This window comes from Eublepharis macularius, chromosome 18, assembly GCF_028583425.1.
Source record: "Eublepharis macularius isolate TG4126 chromosome 18, MPM_Emac_v1.0, whole genome shotgun sequence".
Lineage (NCBI taxonomy): Eukaryota > Metazoa > Chordata > Lepidosauria > Squamata > Eublepharidae > Eublepharis > Eublepharis macularius.
In genome coordinates, this window is record NC_072807.1 from 21,973,432 (window position 1) to 21,992,191 (window position 18,760).

The window sequence follows — 18,760 nt, forward strand, 5'->3', positions numbered from 1 at the left end:
CCTGGAGAGGTTATACGGGCTGAAGTTTCCCTTCTGGCATTTCACAGCCCCTTCACATAGCTCCAGTGTATAGCAAACCCTGCCGCCAGTTCTGTCTTGTATCTCCCAATACGTGTTCTTCATGTGTCAGATGTCTCGTGTACAGAGTCTCAAGCACAACTGCCAAACACAGAACAGGAGAACTGAGTGTTAAATCCAATATCCCCCAGCGCTCTAGTTGTGAGTTTCTAGTCCTCAAGGTATAGTAGATGTAAGTTTTAAAGGAGGAATGGGCCATACTTGGTGAAAACAGGAACTGGGGTGCATGTGTATTCTTTCTCACAGAAGCAGCCTTGCTGGGTCAGACCAACCCCACCCCCACCCACCCCAGTCTTGTCCAGCTTGAACAAAACAAAATAAGCTTCCTGATTCCACAGGATGCCTTTGGGTAATGCCACAAGCAGCGCTCAAAGGCAACTGCCCTCTTCTGGTAGCCTTTATTATCTGCTGTTCATTCGGAAGCATACTGTCCCTGGAAATGGAAGTTCCATTTAGCTGTCAAAGCTGGCAGTTGTTGGTGGCTCCTTTTTTATTTTTATATTTATTTATGTCATTTATATTCCACCTTTCTCACTGAGACTCAAGGCGGATTACATAGTGTGAGATCAGTATAGCAAGGACAAGGGCAGGCATTTCCATACAGCGTCAAGGACATTTCCATAAACAATGTCATAGGGCAGAAGAATACAAATTTACAGAGACATAGCATTAGCAAGGATCCAATACAGGGTTGAAGGATTGCTGAAACAGAACTCAATCAGCTCTAGGACTTACACTAAACAACATGAAGCACTGGTAGTACATAGGAGTACATATTTAAAGCAACAGATAATATGTAAGGCAACATAATGGTGAATATGGTTCCTAACTCATAAGCAAAACATCTGGGCCCCCCTCTGTACAATACTGCCCCTTTAGCTGAGAAAGAGAAAAAACAGAAAGAGGCCAGTTGCTGTGGCCCTCTCTTGTGGCAAGGAGTTCCGCAAGTTAATTACACATTACATGAAGAAGCACTGTATTTAATGGTTTAGATATTTAACCCTGCCTTTCTCCCCAAAGGGGACTTGAAGTGGCTCACCTCCTCTCCTCTATTTTATCCTCTCAGCAACCCTGTGAGGTAGGTTAGTCTGAGAGTGTGTGACTGGCCCAAAGGCACCCAGTGAGTTTCCATGGCAGAGTGTGGATTCAGCCCTGGGTCTCCCAGATCCTAGTCTGATGCTCTATTCACTATTCTATGCAGTCCTGAGCTTGCTGCTATCAAATTTCATTGGGGGACCCTGAATTATACGAAAGCAAAACCCATGAACGCTCCCATTTTTACACGTAGTGGCTCTCAAAGGGCTCAGAAAACTTTAAAGAAAAAGTAGAAACCACAATAACAAACACAATAAAAACAAACAACAACAAATATGAGAAACTTCACAGTATGAGAATCCTAAACTGTTCCTTTTATTCTTTGCAGAGCTGCTGAGGGGACAGGGCTGGTGGGGAGGGGCGGTGGGGCGGGGAGCTGGTCTTTCTCCAGGCATCATCAATGGTTGTATAATATCAAATCCCCACTCTAACCTGGGAGCTTGCGTGCTGGGTGGCCTTGGTCCAGTTACACACTCCCAGCCTAACCTATAACGGGGTGAATGGCCTTGGTTAAATCGCTTTGCTCTTCATTGGGGAGAAGAGCAGGAGGTACAATTATCTTAGTAAATAGGTTTGCTGGCTTTTTTAACCCTATCGATAATGGTTGGGTGGCTTTTGCTCGCTCTTGTTTGAAGTATTATCTGCCAACAAATGTGTGCATCTATAGAGTGTGACATGTCATAAAATAATCTCTCTGCTCTGCTTCTTCCAGAATGTGAGCGAACACCCACATCCTCCAATGAAGAGCTGCTGTTCGAACACTGAATCGGAAGGCCACGCGGCCGCTCCAAACCACAGTACTGAAGAAGGAAGCAGAGCCGGTCCTTCTACCCTGGTGAATCTTGATGCAGTGTCAGTCTCGGTCCCCGCCTGCCCCGAAGAGGAAGGCTGCAGGCAACCAGAGGAGCGCTCGAACACTCTGCAAAGTTTGATGAGCCTGGAGGAGGAAACAGAGAAGCCGGAGCCGTCTTCTTACAGTAAAAACAAAGCCAGCTTGCTTCACAAAGAGGAAGAGGAGGAGCCATCCTCTGCCATAAATTCTGGGGTAATATCGGAAGCCAGCGACGGCAAGCTGAGCCCAGAGGCTGGACTTGAGGGTGCTGTGGACCTCCTGTATTGCACAGTGAAGCAAAAGGATATTGGAATGAACTCCCCCGATCTGGGGTTGGAACAAGGCAACCTGGGCGACCAAAGTAATTTTCACCAGGAGGTAGAAACAGTTGAAGAAAGAACTGCTGGAAGTGCCTCCGAGCTGCCCACTTCCTGTGATGCTGGTATGGGGCAATCAGAATGCAGGAGCTGTGCAGGGAATGTGGATGGTCCTGCCGTGATCCCGCAGCATGCGGAGAATGGGGACAGTCACAGCGGACTCTCTGTATCTAAAACTGTGGAAGGAACGTCAGCTGTGTGGACAGATCCTACCGCACCCTGTTTTGTAGATAACGGCAAGGCTGTTACCTGCAGAGGTAAGCAATCAGCGGGCCCTCAAAGTAATGGAAATGTAGCTATCGACCCAGATACTGGACCTGTTGAATCCAGCGGCTGCCAAATGGCAGGGGCAGACCTTCAGGTTGATACGGCAAAGCACCATTTCCCAAAATGTCTGGAGGATCCTGAGCTCCCAGCAAAGGAAGTGCAGAGGTCGACTTCGAGCCCCAAAACAGAAGCTGTGGCAGAGAACACGGCAGCCGAAGGGGATCCCGTTTTGGAGGCAAACAATAACGGGCAGCAAACGGGTGCTGGCATGGTGGTGATGGATCTGAAGAACAATAATTCCGGTGCCAAAGTGGAAAACGGCAGGCCTGATGTGGAGCTTGAGGCTGCCTGGGCCGGCGATAGGATAGGAGAGCTTAGGGCTGACGGACAGCCCGAGCAAAAGACCTGTGAGCAAGTACCACCAGGAACGGAAACCCCAAGCCATGGCTGTGGAGGAAGTGCTGATTCGACCAGCCTCCATCAGGGGGGCATTGCTGCATGTCATGCTCAGAAAGAACAAGCTGGGAAAGATGAATTCGGTAGTGCTTCTGAACTGGGCGCCGGTCCTGCATCTGCCTCAGAGCCGGTTCCAAGCTGTCTCAGTCCTGCAGTGCCATCCTCTGCAAAAGAAGAGCCCCTTAGAGCGCTGGAGGTCGCAGAAAACAGTTGCAAGATGGACCAGTTTAGCCAAAGCACTGAGGATATCCTGGTTGTGGCTTCTGCCTTGCTGGACGAAGTGATCCAGCAGGCCCAGCTTATTGTTGCGAAAGATGGCGGCGCCACAGCGGCCCCTGCTGGCCAGGAGGCATCTCCACACCTGGAAGACCTTGCCCTACCTTTGCGTGGCGAGGGCACGGAGTGTGTGCAGGGTAATTTAATGGGCACACCCTCTGCTGTTCATAATAAAGAATCCAAACAAAACCAGGAAGTCACCGCTGAGGCAGCCTCCCAACCGACTGCCCTCGCTGAACAGGGAAGCCCTCTTCCCGATGAGCTAACTACAGGGACACTCCTGCCTGTGGATCATCCGGAAAAAAACAAAGAGAACGGCTCTCTCTCGCAGCCGTCTGCAAGCAAACTGGGACGGGAGCTGCCTGGCGAGGAGGAGCGTTTTCCCAAGGCCCCAGCGTTGGAGAGTGTTGCGCAATCTCCTCTCTGTGATCGGGGCGAGGAGCTCCAAGCGAGCGACGGTAATACTGAGCCTGGATTAAAGGTGGGAGCCTGCAGCCCTGAGGCAGATAAGAATGTGAAAACAGGTGCAGCCGCAGGTGGCTCACAAGGGCCAGAGGGGGCCTCTGTGTGTGCCCATGGGGCTCCCTGTCCTCCTGCCACCATGCTGAATCAAGAACTGGACCTGAGCTCTGATGCGCAGGTCATCTCTTCACCCTGCAGAGCCCCCTTTTTCATGGACGCTCCTCTGGCCAGCTGTGAGCTCCCTGCGTTAGCTGAGCTTCCTCGAGACGGGGAGGAGGTGGGGAACGTATCTCCCAGGGTATTGCTTCAGCCGATCGCGGAAGAACCCCCCTGTGATTGTGACTCCGGCACCGAAGTCTTCTTTTTAGCCAGCGAGGAAGGATCCAGGCCTGAAGTTGCCCTGTCTCAGCCCAATGAGGGTAGAAAGGAAGAAAGGAAAGCCGAGCCAGAATCTCAGCTTCTGACGTTGTCGCCCTGTATCCCGGCGGAACAAGCGGGAGCAAAAGATTCTGTAAGTGCAGCAGAGGGTACTTTCGTTGACAACATGGCAGAAAACCCCAGTCAGACTACGATGCCACGTGATTCCTTGGGATCTGTAGTCGGAAACCCCACAGAAACTTCCCCTCTAATGGAATCGAGATCCGATGACCAGCATGTGACAGATGCTAACCCCATCTCTGACGGAGAAACGGATTTAAGTTTACAGTCCGGTGGATCGATGAAGAGGGCTGCCAATCTGGAGGTGTCGAGACCCTTTCCTGTTACAGGTAAGCCAATAAGAGTTCTGTACTAGAGTGGTGGTATCTTTCTTGTTTTATATTTTCCTGGTTAATCAAGGGGGGGATATGCTTTTGCTTCTCTCAGCAAATTCATGTGGGATGAGTCTGCCGATGGCTAAAACAAATCCTCTGTCCCCAACGGCCAGTTGTGGGGGATTTGTGTGTGGCAGGAGCCTGCTGTTGTCTCTGTGTCTTGTTTAGGGGTTGTTGAAAATGGTGTCGAACTAGATGGACTCTTGGCCTGCTCCAGCGGGGCTCTTTGCAGCGTTTAAATTGGGTGTGCGAGACTGTCCCTCGGACAGGCTGATGTGATTTCTAAAGCTCCCCCCTTCCCCATCTTGTTTCCCCCAATTTGCTTTCTTTTTTTCGTTCGGAGAAAGTCAATACAAGGGGTCATTAAACTCAGTGCCGTGTAAGAGACGATGGCTTAAACACGACGTTGTTAGGGCTCTTGGTTTTTGTGGCTTTTGTCTTGCAGCAGGTGTCTGGACTCACTCATGATTCAGTCCTGCCACTTCCTCCACTGCTGTCTTGGAACTGGAGAACACAGCGGGACTGTGTTTAAATCTGCCCCCTCCCCAGGCAGCTGTTGTAGTTCTAAAAGCGTCCTTCCAAAATGAGCCAGCCAGGTTCCAAAGCGGTGCTTTTAGGTCACTCGCACAGAGAAAGCGAGCGAGAGGGGGGAACGCTTTCCCCCGCTCCGATCCCTTGTTTGCATTTCCAAAGTCCGAACGCTGTGCCAGAGGTTACCTTTCCCCAGAAAATTTGAGGAGGTTCCTGGGATTCAAGCCTTCGTTTCCGACTTAACAAAACCAAAGGGCGGGGAGACGGGATTTTGGCTGCGGAGCAGAGCTGACAGGAGAGAACTTGACAACATCAGGACAGACCGGTTGGATGCCTTTATTAAACTATTTTGCACCTACTGCAGCAGGAGTCTGCAGAGTGCATTATTATTACAATTCAGTGTTATTATTTGAAAGGTGAAGAGAGAAAAGTCTCCTCCAATCTGAGCTGAAATTCTAGAGGCAGAATGTTTAGTGACCCTTAATGATCGCTTGAGGCTGGCTTTGTATGGCCTCACCTGCTCAGACAGCTATTAAAATGTGAACAGCAAATCTTTCTCCTTCCCCACTGCTATTAACATTGTTGGCCGCAGGGGAATCAAAGGTGTGGCTCCCCCCCCCCCGCCCCTGCCATAACCTTAAAAAAAAACAACCTCTATCCACACAAACACAACCAAAACAAGGGCTGATGGGCAACAAAATAGCTTCCAAGGATCTACAACGAGGCTGTAAAAGCATGAAAAGTTTTCGGTGCTTTTGTGTGTGTTTCTGCTGTGCATGAGCACAAAATGACGGTCTCTCATCACTCCCCCTCCCCTTCTGAACAGGGACTAGAGGTAAGGGCGCTGACGTCCGAAACAGCATGGGGTTGGACGGCCTTGTGTGTGTTTGGTAAAACACACGATTGGAAAGAGTTTTGCTTTGCATGGAAAACCTAGCCGGCCGCAGCTGTCGGACTTGTCTTGAAATGAATCAGCATTTAACGAGCTCCATTTTATTTTTGTGCTATATTGTGGTTTGATATTTCAGTAGCAGAGGAGTGGCTGTCTTGGATCCTGGTTGCTCCTCCTTTGCCGTGCTTTCTCTTACAGCTCAAGGTTTCTACCTCCCCTCCTTCCCTGTCGTGTTTTTTAAAGTCAAGACAGCGAAGATGAGAATGGAGGGAGAGGGTTTGACGGTACAAGAGACGAGTTGCTGGCAATGGAAAGAAGTGCAGCTCTGTGGCGTTTAATATAATTAAAAACCGGCTTGCTAGGCGGCATGCGGAGTTTGGCGAGTGGGTCATTGTGCCTTGAGTTTCAGAGCTCTGACTCCTTCAAGGGCCCTGGGATTTACCCACGTGACGGTGCTGAATTGGAAGCAGAACAAAGAGAGAGGTTTCGTCGTAAAAATGGCTTCTTTGTGGAGCTGTGGGTTTAACAACGCACGGGAAGACACGAGCGAAGAGGCTGGAAATTGAACCTGTAATTAGATGTACTTCCTGAAATGTACCTGCCATGAATTTGACGTTGGGGCTAAAAATGGGGGGGAATGTTCTGAACTGGGGTGTGGTTTGTTCCGTGGTGGCAACCGTGGGTGGCAGGCCACGTGTAGCTTTCAGAGAACGAGGAGCTACTGAGTTCAGCTGCACCTTCTTCTGGGTCAGAACAGAGAGGAGGCATGGGTCCCATGTATCCCTTGCTTGGAAGGGGTAGGGTCTCGAGGGATGAGAGTGGAGGATGTGGGAGGTGTCCAGCAAGTGTCCCAAAGATGTGTCTTACACAGAGACGCTCAAGTGACTTACTTTCTGTGTGGTCTTATATTCAAGTGTATTCCTTCTCCCTAGTGGCGCATGTGTATTCACAGTGGGAGAACAAGTGTAAGATCTTTCACTTGATCCTGCTTGTGTAAGATGTCTTGTATAGAGGGACTCTTAAGTAGCTGCTTGACCTGGAGAAGTGGGGTGGTCTGCCAGATAAAGGTATCGGTGAGTTGGAGGAGAGAGGAAGGAACGTGACTTAGCATTTATATAGTGCTTTCACTATTCGGAGTGTTTTATGCAAGTGTTTTATTTATTTATTATTATTATTATTTTGCAAAGAAGAATCAGGTCTGCACTTTCCCAGCAGTCCAACGTGTGCTGCAAAGTCCCAGCCGCGGCAACTTTTGTGGACTCATTTGGGAAGCTGTGGATTGTACTGATTTATCTTGGTTTACTGAACAGGTTGTTATAGGTTGTGAGACAAAGAGATAATGCTGGATAAGGCAGCCTGTAATTTACGTTAGGAAATAATTGTGCTTTACTTATTTACCGCACTTTTATTCCACCCTTCCTTGGAGGGGTGTGCAAGGCACTTCCCCCCGGTTTTATTCTCACAACAATCCTGTGAGGTAGGTTAGGTTGAGAGAGAGTGGCTGGCCCAACGTCACCCAGTGAGCTCCATGGAATGGAAAACAGAGCTTGGGTCTTCCATATCCTCTTCCAACACTCTAACCACTACGCCACACTGTCTCCCCCTTAACTCTGACTGCTTGCCGTCTTTCTATGGCTGATTCTGCACACATTGGATAATGCGCTTTCAATGCACTTTATCAATCGTTTGAGGTGGATTTTTTGTTCCGCACATGAAAAAATCCCTTCCAAATGATCTATAAAGAGGATTGGAAGTGCATTATCCAACGTATGCGGAGTCACTCTATGGCACTAACAAGTTCTGTGTTCGGCTTAACAATAGGTACCAGAGTTCCTAGCCCGCTTTCTCCCTCGGGCCTTAGGGCGGGTTACAGATTTATTTATCCTCCTCCTTGGAATGCCAGACTGGCCAGCTCAAAAATAACAAAACCTTACCTTTCCAGGAATAATTACCCATAATAAGGGATGAGTCGAGAGTGCCAACAGGCACCCTTTAATCTGACTGTGTCCCAATAACATGGAGAACTTGCAACTTGGATCAGAAAATTAGCTAGTGAACAATCCCCGGGGTCAGCTCACATGTACACAAGAAACTGCTTTATCCAGTGGTCTATGAAAGACAGTGTGTCATAGTGGCTAGAGTGTTATATTAGGATATGGGAAGACACAGTTCTAAATCCCCACTGTGCCATGGAAGCTTGGCCCGGTTGCACGCTTTGCACGTGTAGTTGTGGGCATACGACAGGGGACAGTAAAACAACATCTTTCTTGCTCTCCTGGAAGGAACGGTGGGTTTAAATATACTAGATTCTTGCAACTTATTTTAAACATTTCCCCCTTGAACGGAGCATCCAAGGCTGTTTGCCTTATGCACTCACCCTTTCTGATGCCAGATTGGTCTAAGAAGCAGAAGGCAAGCTGCCTCCTCGGTTGCAGCCGTGGTGCCTAATGTGGTAGATGGGACTCCAGGTTCACAGCGTCCTGTTTCCGTCAGTGGCTGGGGCGGTTGAGAGGGGGAGATTCGGGGACAAAGTCTCCAGGATCCCAGTCACCTTGGAGGTCCACAGAGTTGGGCACGTAATGTGATTTGTGAGCCAGTGTGGGTCAGGACAGCAGGCCACCCGAGAGAATGTTTAGGGGCCCATCGTGGCCCTTAGTGTCCTGACAGAATCTAGTCAGAGGTTTCTAGCAGGTTCACCAGCAGGGCAGGAAAGCAGCAGCTCTTCTTGGTTGTGTGCACCCCAGCAATACTTACAGGTAGAATGCCTTTGAACAGGAGGTTCCATTTTGCTCTCATGGCTTAAGAGCCATTGATAGATCTGGTCTTTGTGCCCCTCACCCCAAATCCTACCTGCTGATGGCTGTTCCCACATAGCATGGGGAGGAAACTGTGTAAGCAAAATATGCTTTGGGTGAGCTACTGGTTCTTCTTGTCCATTGTAACCCTACTGCTATAGGACTGCAAGAACCGTCTTGCTGGATCGGAACATAGGCCTACCTAATCCCTCATCCACAGGAGGCATTTAGATGCTCAGGCACAGAGGACAAGACAAACTTTGTGTTTTATGTCCTCCTCCTGCTAATTTTTGTGTGTGCTGATTCTAAACCTGGAGATTCCACTTAGGCGCTGAAGTTAGTAGCTGGTGGTGCAACTGTCGTGCACACCTCTCCCAGCATAAGGACAGGAACAGCTTCTCTGTCTCCAGGCCGTACACTTCACTCCTGTTTCCCCTCTGTTGTCATTTTTTCTCAAGTCAAAAAGCCACAAACATTTGTGGTGTTTTTTCATCCTAGGGAAGGCGTTTCAACCTCCTGATTGTACCTGTTTTGATATATGCGGCGGGGCATTTTTTTAAAGGGTGTACTACAGGGTTTTTTTTTAAAATTCCCTCCTCCCCCTGAGGTTTTGCTGCCCCCCACAAAAAACCTGGTACAAGATCTATGTGGTTTGTGTGTGTGTCCTTGTGGTCAGCACTTCTTGCCAAGCACGCCTGCGTTGTTTGTTCAGAGCTAGAGCTGAGCTTGTTCTTGCTTGCCAAGACATGCTCTGGGCACCCCCATGTTCCCCTCCCCCAGTTTTGTGTCTGCAAAAAAGTAACCGCTGCTCTGCAAAAATAAACAGAATCCACTTCTGGTAACCACTTTGGCATGCAAGAGGGGATTTGTGGCAAGTTCTATCCACTCCTTCTCCAACCCTTCTTTTAAACTTTTTCAATTGTTGCTTTTGTTGTCAGAATTTTGTGCTGTGTAATTGGAAGCATTCATACTTCTTTCCCCAACCAAAAATAAAGGGGGTGGGGGGTGGGAAGTGACAGACAAAGGAAGAATGCTATGACCAGGGCTTTTTTTCAGTGGGAACACAGTGGAACGGAGTTCTGGCACCTCTTGAAAATGGTCACATGGCCGGTGGCCCCGCCCCCTGATCTCCAGGCAGAGGGGAGTTTAGATTGCCCTCTGCGCTGCTGGAGTGGCACGGAAGGCAATCTAAACTCCCGTCTGTCTGGAGATCAGGGACCATTTTCACCTAGGGCAATTTAAACTTTTAAAAACTCCTTGTTCCAGTTAACACAAAGTGACGTCATTGTGCGGTCCTAAGTTCCACCACTGAGTTCCACCACCTTTCCCCCCAGAAAAAAAGCCCTGGCTATGACAAGCTGTCATTTTGATTAGAAGTACTACCATATGCAATATTGTGTATTTCTGTGTCAGGCGCTGATTTGTGTATGTATTTATGCTATTTGATCTAGTTACACACCATGAGAGCCAGCATGGTGCAGTGGTTAGAGTGTTGGACTAGGATTGGGGGAATCAGGTTCAGATCCTCACTCTGCCATGGTAGCTTGCAGGGTGACCTTGGGCCAGTCATAAGCTCTTAGCTTAGCCCACTCCACAAGGCTGTTGTGAGGATAAAGTGGCTGAATGGTATAAGCCACTTTGGGTCCCTATTGGGGAGAAAGATTGGGGTATGAATGAAGTAAATAATACTCTCTAAAAAAAGTTATGTCTATTTCCAGCAATAAAAGCCCAAGAAAATCCAGCAACAAATAAGAGGATAAAAATGAAATTGAATAGCATTAGCAAAGCAAGCAGATAGCTTGTAAATCTCTAAAAGCATTTAATGATCATAGATCCAGAGGAGTTAGCCATGTTAGTCTGTAGTTGCAAAACAGTAAAGAGTCCAGTAGCACCTTTAAGACTAACCAATTTTATTGTAGCATAAGCTTTCGAGATCCACAGCTCTCTTTGTTAGATGCATCTGACGAAGAGAGCTGTGGCTCTTGAAAGCTTATGCTACAATAAAATTGGTTAGTCTTAAAGGTGCTGCTGGACTCTTTACAATTTTAAAAGTATTAAAATGTCTTAAATAACCATAAAAAATGCAAATGATCAGTGGACAGAACAGGAAAGATAATAAAACCAACGCTAATCTCGCTTAGACTTCCAAGATCAGAGGAGACAGGGTTTGCCTGGGCTATCCAGGTCAGAGCTTTGTATCTGTTGGAGAAACCTTGTGCAGATTTTCATGCTCTTTCAGATCAGCGCAGAACTGTGTGGTCTTTTAACTCGCACATGTAGGAAAACGCAGGAAACTTGGTAGGATACTCAGTGCTGGTATCTTATACACAAAGGCAATAAGCCGCTAGGCCTCATACTTTCAAAGGGAGCGTGGCCATTTCCCCCCTGCTTTTCTCCCCCAGCAGCCCTGGAGTTTCTAGATGCCTGCTTGCATATAACGCCAAGCAATCCTATTCAGTCTGCAACACAAATTCCATTTTATGGTTCCAGAAACTGCACACTCAGGGATTTGCTACTTGTTTTTGGTTCGGGGCATTTGTATCTTGTCCTTCCTCTAAGGAGCTCAGGGTGGCGTGTGCCTCCATATTATTCTCACACAGGGTTGCCAACCTCCAGGCAGGGCTGGAGATCTCCCAGAATTACAGCTGGTCTCCAGATTATAGGTATCAATTCCCTTAGAAAAAATGGCTGCTTTGGAGGGTGGACTCTGCGGCATTATACCTCCCCCCCCCTCCTCGGCCTCCCCTTCCCCAAACCACGTCTTCCTCAGGCTCCACCCCCAACTCTCCAAGATTTTCTCAAACCAGATTTAGCAATCCACAACTGCCCTGTAAAGTTGGCTAGGCTGAGAGGGAATAACAAGCTCAAGGCAACCCAGGTAAAAGTTTATGACTAGTGGAGAGTTGAACCTGGCTGTCCTCCGTCCTGGTCTAGCACTCTTGTCTGCTGCTCCGCAGTGCCTTCCTGTCATGATTCTACCATGCCTTGGTCCATTGTGGTGTTTCCCCTTAACTTTAAAAAAATGTTTTGTTATTAATATTGAGAACCAGCGTGGTGTAGTGGGTAGAGTGTTGGACTACAATCTGGGAGACCCGGGTTCGAATTAGCACTCTGCCATGAAAGGTTGCTGACTTTCCTTGGGCCAGTCACATACTCTTAACCTAAACTACCTCGCAGAGTTTTTGTGAGGATAAAATGAAGGAGGAGAGACTGCTTTAATCCACTTTGGGTCCTCATTGGGGAGAAAAGTGGAGTATCCGTGAAGTAAACATTTTTTTTTTTTACTGTACATTTATACCGGTGAAGATTTCTGTCAGACATGAAAACTTGCACATTGTTTTGTGACATTTGGTGGTCTTAATAAAAGCTGCTATGTGACTTTTGCTTGAGGGTTTCATGATAAGCTTGAGAGTTTCCAGGTTCTGTTGAGAAAATAGGGGAGGGTAGTTTGTGCATTACCTGAAATCTTCTTCTTGTCCGCTGATGTCTCTCTTCTTTTCTGCTGGAGGAAAGAAAACAATGATAATAAAAATAAAACAAACCAGCTGTGTTGGTGGATTAATACCAGCTGTATACTGTTAAAGGGACATGTCGGGGAGAGTTACTTGTTCTGTTACTGGGGGGAAATCCACTCTGTTTTTCGGTTGTACAAAGAAGCCTCAGCAACACTGGGGATGCGGGGGGAGCATTACGTTTATTGAAAAGTACGTGACAATTTCTTCTCCTGTTTCTGCAGACGCTTTGGAGGTGAAAGCGGAAGAAGGGATGGATTTTTTGCGAGGTCTGGCAGAGAACGGCACTTCGGAAGCAATCGTAAGTTCTTCTCGAGACCCCTGGTTTTCACGTGTTCGAAAGGCGTATGGCTCGTGCAAGCCGTGAATTTCCTCCTCCTTCGTTATGAGGAAGCCAGATTTGCTGTTTTTATTCTCTTCCCTTGTTTCTGTTGCTCTTTGAGCAGAGAGCCTCATTGGCTGCTGATAGGAGAACCTTTCAGTCACATCGTGAAAGAAATATCACACGGGCCCGGTTGATTCACCGCCGTACATGTTGGTTTGGGATTAGAGCGTCTCCTTTCTCGAGATGTAGTTGTGATTGTGTAGGCAACAGTGCATGGAGTCCTTCAACCAAATGAGCCAGACTGAGAGTGGCTTGGCCAGCTGTGCTGTACGAGCTTGACCAGGAGTCCAGTTGTGGCTGTTCCAGCCATTTTTCATTGACCTGTTTTGGGAAATGCATGTCTCTGTGGCTGTGTGCAAAGCAGGGCTTTTTTTCAGCTGGAATGCAGTGGAACAGAGTTCTGGAACCTCTTGAAAATGGTCCCATGGCTGGTGGCCCCGCCCCCTGATCTCCAGACAGAGGGGAGTTTAGATTGCCCTCCGCGCTGCTAGAGTGGTGTGGAGGGCAATCTAAACTCCCCTCTGTTTGGCGATCAGATGGCGGGGCCATCAGCCATGTGGCCATTTTCACCAAAGGTGATTTAAACTTTTAAAAACTCCCCCCTTGTTCCAGCTGACCCAAAGTGACATCATTGGTCCTGGGAGCATGCGCGCACATTGCGCACGCGCATGTGGTACCAGGGCTACCACCTCCCGCCAAGAGTTGCCCCCTGTGCTGGCAACTCACTGAGTTCCACCACCTCTTTTCCCAGAAAAAAAAGCCCTGGTGCAAAGCCTGTTGAGGATCGGCAGCTGGCAGTTTAAGGGCTCAGTCTGACCTCCCAGCCGATCCAAGGGATACATCTATTGTCCCAGGGGGCCTTTTGGTTATGCACTCAGCTGCTGAGTACATAGATCATAGCCCAGAAGAAGCATGAGATCGTATTGCATTGGGTTGCATGGGCAATACAGGATTTGTGGCTGGCTTTCTTCTTGGGTTTCTGGTATAGTGGTAAGCTTGTGTTTCCTGTTATGTGAATTGCGTCTTTTGCCAGGTGTCATGGTTAGAGTGTTTGACTGGGATCTGAGATAGTCAGGTTCAAGTCAAATTGCAGCTCTGCCATGGAAGCTCGCTGGGTGACTTTGGGCAGTCACACCCTCTCAGGCTAACCGACCTCACAGGGTTGTTGTGAGGATATGAAAAGATGAGAGGAGAATGGTGTTGGGCCACTTTGGTTCCCCACAGGGAGAAAAGAAGGGCATTGATAAAGTAAATATATTGCATTGATAAAGTAAATATATTGCTGAGTCTTCCGCATTGCTTACCATTCACAAGGCAGTGCAAGCAGCGTTTATAACTGCACAGATTTAGAGGAGGGAAACACTTTCCTCGTTGATTTACATGCAAGTAAGACCATTGGCCCATTTAGCTAACTTCTTTGACTGGCAGCTGCTCTCTAGGAGCCTAAAAAGATCTTTTTCAGCCCTTGAAATCCTTTAACTGGGGAAGTTAGGAGTGGAACCTGCAATCTTCTGCATGTGAAACAGGTGCCCTACCCCTGAGCTGTATCCATTCCTACTGTGTGCCAAGTTGCAAGGGATTTTAGGGCATGTTCTCCGATGCCTGCCCCCGTGTCCATGTGCTTCTGAACCCTTAAAAAGGTAGACAACATTTGATGGCTGCTTTCCCCCCATTCCTTGCCTGCACCAGCCTATGTTCAGAACCAAATTTTCCTCTCTAAGTGGAGACGCATGGGGCTAAAACACTTAATAGCAGTGGCAAGCTGATGACCTACGTAGAATCACTGGGTGGAGGGTGGATTTTGCATTGTAAGTGCACCTTTTAGCAGCCTAGTCTCTTTATCTACCTTTCCCCTCTTTAAGTGAACACATGAAGCTGCCTTATATTGAATCAAACCACTCGTCTATCAAGGTCAATATTGTCTACTCTTAACTTGAAGCCACTCTCCCGGGTCTCGGGCAGAGGTCTTTCACATCACCCACTGCCTGGTCTTTTCAAGTGGAGATGCTGGGGATTGAACCTAGGCCCTTCCACATGCCGAGCGGATGTTTTACCACTAAGACACAGTAACTTTAAGCTGCTTTGTGTTCTTGGAGCTTGCTCAGTTCTTACTGGGGTGTTTGTTTGTTTTTCTTTTGCCTTCGTTAATTAACCAAAGTGTTATTTTTCTGTATACCTGGGGAGTTGCTCAAGATATGCTCCCCCTAGTTTTGCTACTTTTGTGATTAGCACTATACTGTCAGATAAACTGCGAGATGTATCTTCCAGGTTTCTCTATTTTTTTTTTGCATTCGCCATCTCGCCTCGCAGCTGTCACATCTCATGGCAGGGAGTTCCACAGGCTGGGCTCATTGAAGTTCCGCCAGGTGAGGGAAGGCTCTTTTCAGCAAGGATGAAATACCTGTCAACACAGCCGGTCTTTCTACTTTGCTTTATGATGCAGGGAGTAATGTAGTAATAGGAGACACACTTTTGTAGAAGTCGGGCGGAGTCCGTGAAGATGCAGGGCAGCTCTCTGATCTTGCTGAGGCAGGCTGATGGACCTTTTAAAACCCTCCTATGTTCCCTTCCTCTGTCTGATTATGTGCAAGCATTTTCTGATTCATAAAAGAATAAGTGATATAGATTAGCATTTATATGATGCTTTAGAGCATGCTTGTGTCTCATCTGGACAGTCTCAAAACAGCCCTGTAAAAATAGGTCATGTGTTACGTTGCAGGAGGAAGTTCGGATGTTGAGGCTGTTGAAAGAGAGGCATGGCTAAGAGCAAGATTTGAGCCCAGTAGCGTCTTAAACACCAACAAGATTTCCAGGGTGTAAGATTTCAAGAGTCAAGCTCCATTCATCCTTGGAAATCTTGTTGGACTTGAATCTTGCACTTCTACTGCTGACCAATAAGGCTACCCACCTGAAACTTCCAAGACAGGGACTTCCGTAGTCTTGATGCTCCCAGCTGTTCTCCAAGGGGGGCAAGTATGGCTCAGTGGTAAAGCTATCTGCTTTGCATTCAAGAATGCCCCAGGTTCGATCCCTGAATCGGGTAGATTAAAAGGCTCATAATATTTATTAATGAAAAGATTTACACACTGCCTTTCTTCTAGGCTTGAAGGCAGATTACAAGAAATCAGGGCTTTTTTTCCGGGAAAAGAGGTGGTGGAACTCAGTGGGTTGCCCTCGGAGAAAATGGTCACATGGCTGGTGGCCCCGCCCCCTGATCTCCAGACAGAGGGGAGTTGAGATTGGCGGCGCAGAGGGCAATCTAAACTCCCCTCTGTCTGAAGATCAGGGGGTGGGGCCACCGGCCATGTGACCATTTTCAAGCGGTTCCGGAACTCCGTTCCCCCACGTTCCCCCTGAAAAAAAGCCCTGCAAGAAATGAAGTGACAAGTAGTAGGTGATGGGAAAGAATTCCGCTAGAGAGCTGCTGTCAGACAAGTTAGACAATACTTACCATGGTGGTCTGATTCAGTATAATGCAGCTTCTTTTAGGGGAGTGCCCGTGGCTCAATGGTAGAACATCAGCTTTGCGTGTGTCAAGTCTCAGGGTCACTCTCTGGCATCCCCTGTTGAAAGGAGCCTGCAGGAGACCTTGAAACTCTGTGCCCTTATTTATTTATTTCATTGATATCCTGCCTTTATCCCCAATGGGGACCCAAAGGGACTAACATTGTTCCTTTCTCTATTTTATCCTTACAACAACTGTGTGAGGAAGTTTAGGCTGAGTGGCCCAAGATCATCCAATGAGCTTTTAAGGAAAAGCGGGGATTCATATCTGGGTTTCCCTCATCCTAAATGAGAACCAGTGTGTTGTAGGGGTTATAACAGACAAGATGCCTGACGCATGGAGGACACATGTTGGTTTCCCGCAAGGTTCTATGGAAAGTGTAGTGAGAAAGAACCTCTGGCTGCCGAGTGCATTTAGGAGAGGAAGGGGAGCGTGCTGGCAGCAGCAAGAGGGACAAGGAATCGATCGCTGCGGCCAGCTCCCTCTGACCACTGCCAACACAATCGACTCCCTCTCTCCGCCACCAGCACGCTCAGCTCCCTCTGGCTGTGGGGTGCTTTTAGGAGAGCAAGGGGAGCTGGTAGTGGCGAGAGGGAGCCAAGCAGACTAGATGAGACAGCTAGAGAAAAAACCTCTGCCAGGGAGAAGATGGATTCTCTATCTTTTCTCCCTGGCAGAGGTTCTTTCTCACTACATTTCCCATGGAACCTTGCGGGAAACTGACACGTGTCCTCCACGCATCAGGCGTCTCGTCTGTTTTGGCTCACTGTCAGATGATTATCTGAGAGAACCAGGTTTGAATCCCCACTCTGCCATGGGAACTTGCTGGGTGACCTTTAGCCAGTCACACACCGTGAGCCTAACCTACATTAGAGGGTTGTTGTGAGGCTAAATTTTATGAGAAAAAAATGATGTTAATTGCTTTGGATCCCAAGTATAAACAAAGTAGATAAAAGCAGTCCACTATAAACACTGTGATTGACAGGCCACCGGTTTGACCTGGGATAACGCACCTTCCTGTGTGTACATGGGCTACCTGTGGGAACTGTGGGAACTTTCTGGTACAAGGTGCGCTACCTGTGGGAACTGTTCGCTAACCAACTTTCTGGTACAAGGTGCGCATTCTTTACATGACTGGGATGCAGTCAAGTTAAAAGATGCTTGTTGACATGTTCAACTTGCCCCTTATTATGGGTCATTCCTGTGACTAATCCTTGGGTGTTTTCATTGTACATAAAGTCCATCAGTCAGAGGGCTCCTAAAGAACACACCCCGTGTTTTATTTGGTCTTTCTTTCGAGCAACCTGATAGGGAGCTGGTGCTGAGTTGTATTTGTTCATGTTGTCGTTTGCAGTGGAAAAGAAGGAGAAATGCTGCACTTGCAAAACGAGCTGCTAATTTGCTCTTCTCTTGATTTCTCTGCTGGGGGAAATGACCACATGCCAATTATTCCCCCCCTTTCTCTCCCCTCCCCCCCCCCCGCGCTCCTTTTCTAATCTGCCTGTCCTGGTATGGGATTTGGGAGTGCCAAAGCGAATGGAAAGTTTGCCGCAGGAGGGGTGACCGCAGTTTCCTGTTGCTAAGTTTGATGGAAACAAAATATAAAAACTGCACTATATTGAGGCCACTTAAAATGTGCTGAAGCTTTTTTAAAAACCCTCCTACACACTGAGCCGTATAGCTGACCCCAAATGGTTTAAAAAAAAAAAGACTTCTGACTGAAGTTTCTCTTAAAGGGGTAATTGAAAGGGAGACGCAGCAACGTCCTTCCAAGGTATTAGGGGTTTAAATGACCCCAACAGGGTGAAAACTTTCATTTAACACCACGATAGCTGCTTTCTACTGCTGATTAGCAGTGCAATCCTAAGAATATTTTCGTGGTAGTAAGCTCAATTGAATAGACCTGAGAAGGATTCTGAGGAAACCTGCTCAAGATTGCACTTTAAGGGCCAAACTAGATGTGATGGTATCCTCGTGGCCACTGTGGCGATGCCTTCACCATTTAAAGGTCAATTTAAAAATGCCACAAAGGCCCGATCCTGATCAGGCCTGCATAGGGTTGCCAGCCTCCAGGTAGCGGCTGGAGATCTCCCGGAATTACAACTGGTCTCCAGGCCACAGAGATCAGTTCACCTGGAGAAAATGGCTACTTTGGGGGATGGACTCTATGGAATTATGCCACGCCAAGGTCCTTTCCCTCCCCAAACCCCACTTTCTCCAGGTTTCACCCCCCAGATCTCCAGGAATTTTCCAACTTGGAGCTGGCCACCCTAGACCTGCAGTGTGGCAGGGTGAGGTGCTTTTGCCGTCTCCTCAGCACCTTATCAAGTGCTGAAATAGCCACACACATGCTCTCTCTCTCTCACACACACACATGGTTGATTTGGCACCTGAAGAGGCATGTGTGTGGGGGACAGAGAGACAAGAGCACACCAGCCTGTTCTTCCGCAGGCCCTCACAACATTTTTAAATCACTTAACATGGT

At 48.0% G+C, this 18,760-nt stretch overlaps 1 protein-coding gene across 3 annotated transcripts in view; it reads left to right on the plus strand.

Moving 5' to 3' along the window:
• Nucleotides 1–18,760, plus strand: part of AKAP13 (A-kinase anchoring protein 13) — a 153,432-nt gene that overhangs the window by 16,839 nt on the left and 117,833 nt on the right. For 2 of the 3 annotated variants that reach the window (XM_055002140.1, XM_055002142.1), the window contains exons 4-5: nt 1,886–4,610; nt 12,610–12,686. In XM_055002140.1, coding sequence (XP_054858115.1) covers nt 1,886–4,610; nt 12,610–12,686 — 2,802 coding nt within the window. Of the gene's footprint in view, nt 1–1,058; nt 4,611–12,609; nt 12,687–18,760 lie in introns of those variants that run through there. The other variant, XM_055002141.1, reaches the window with a different exon arrangement.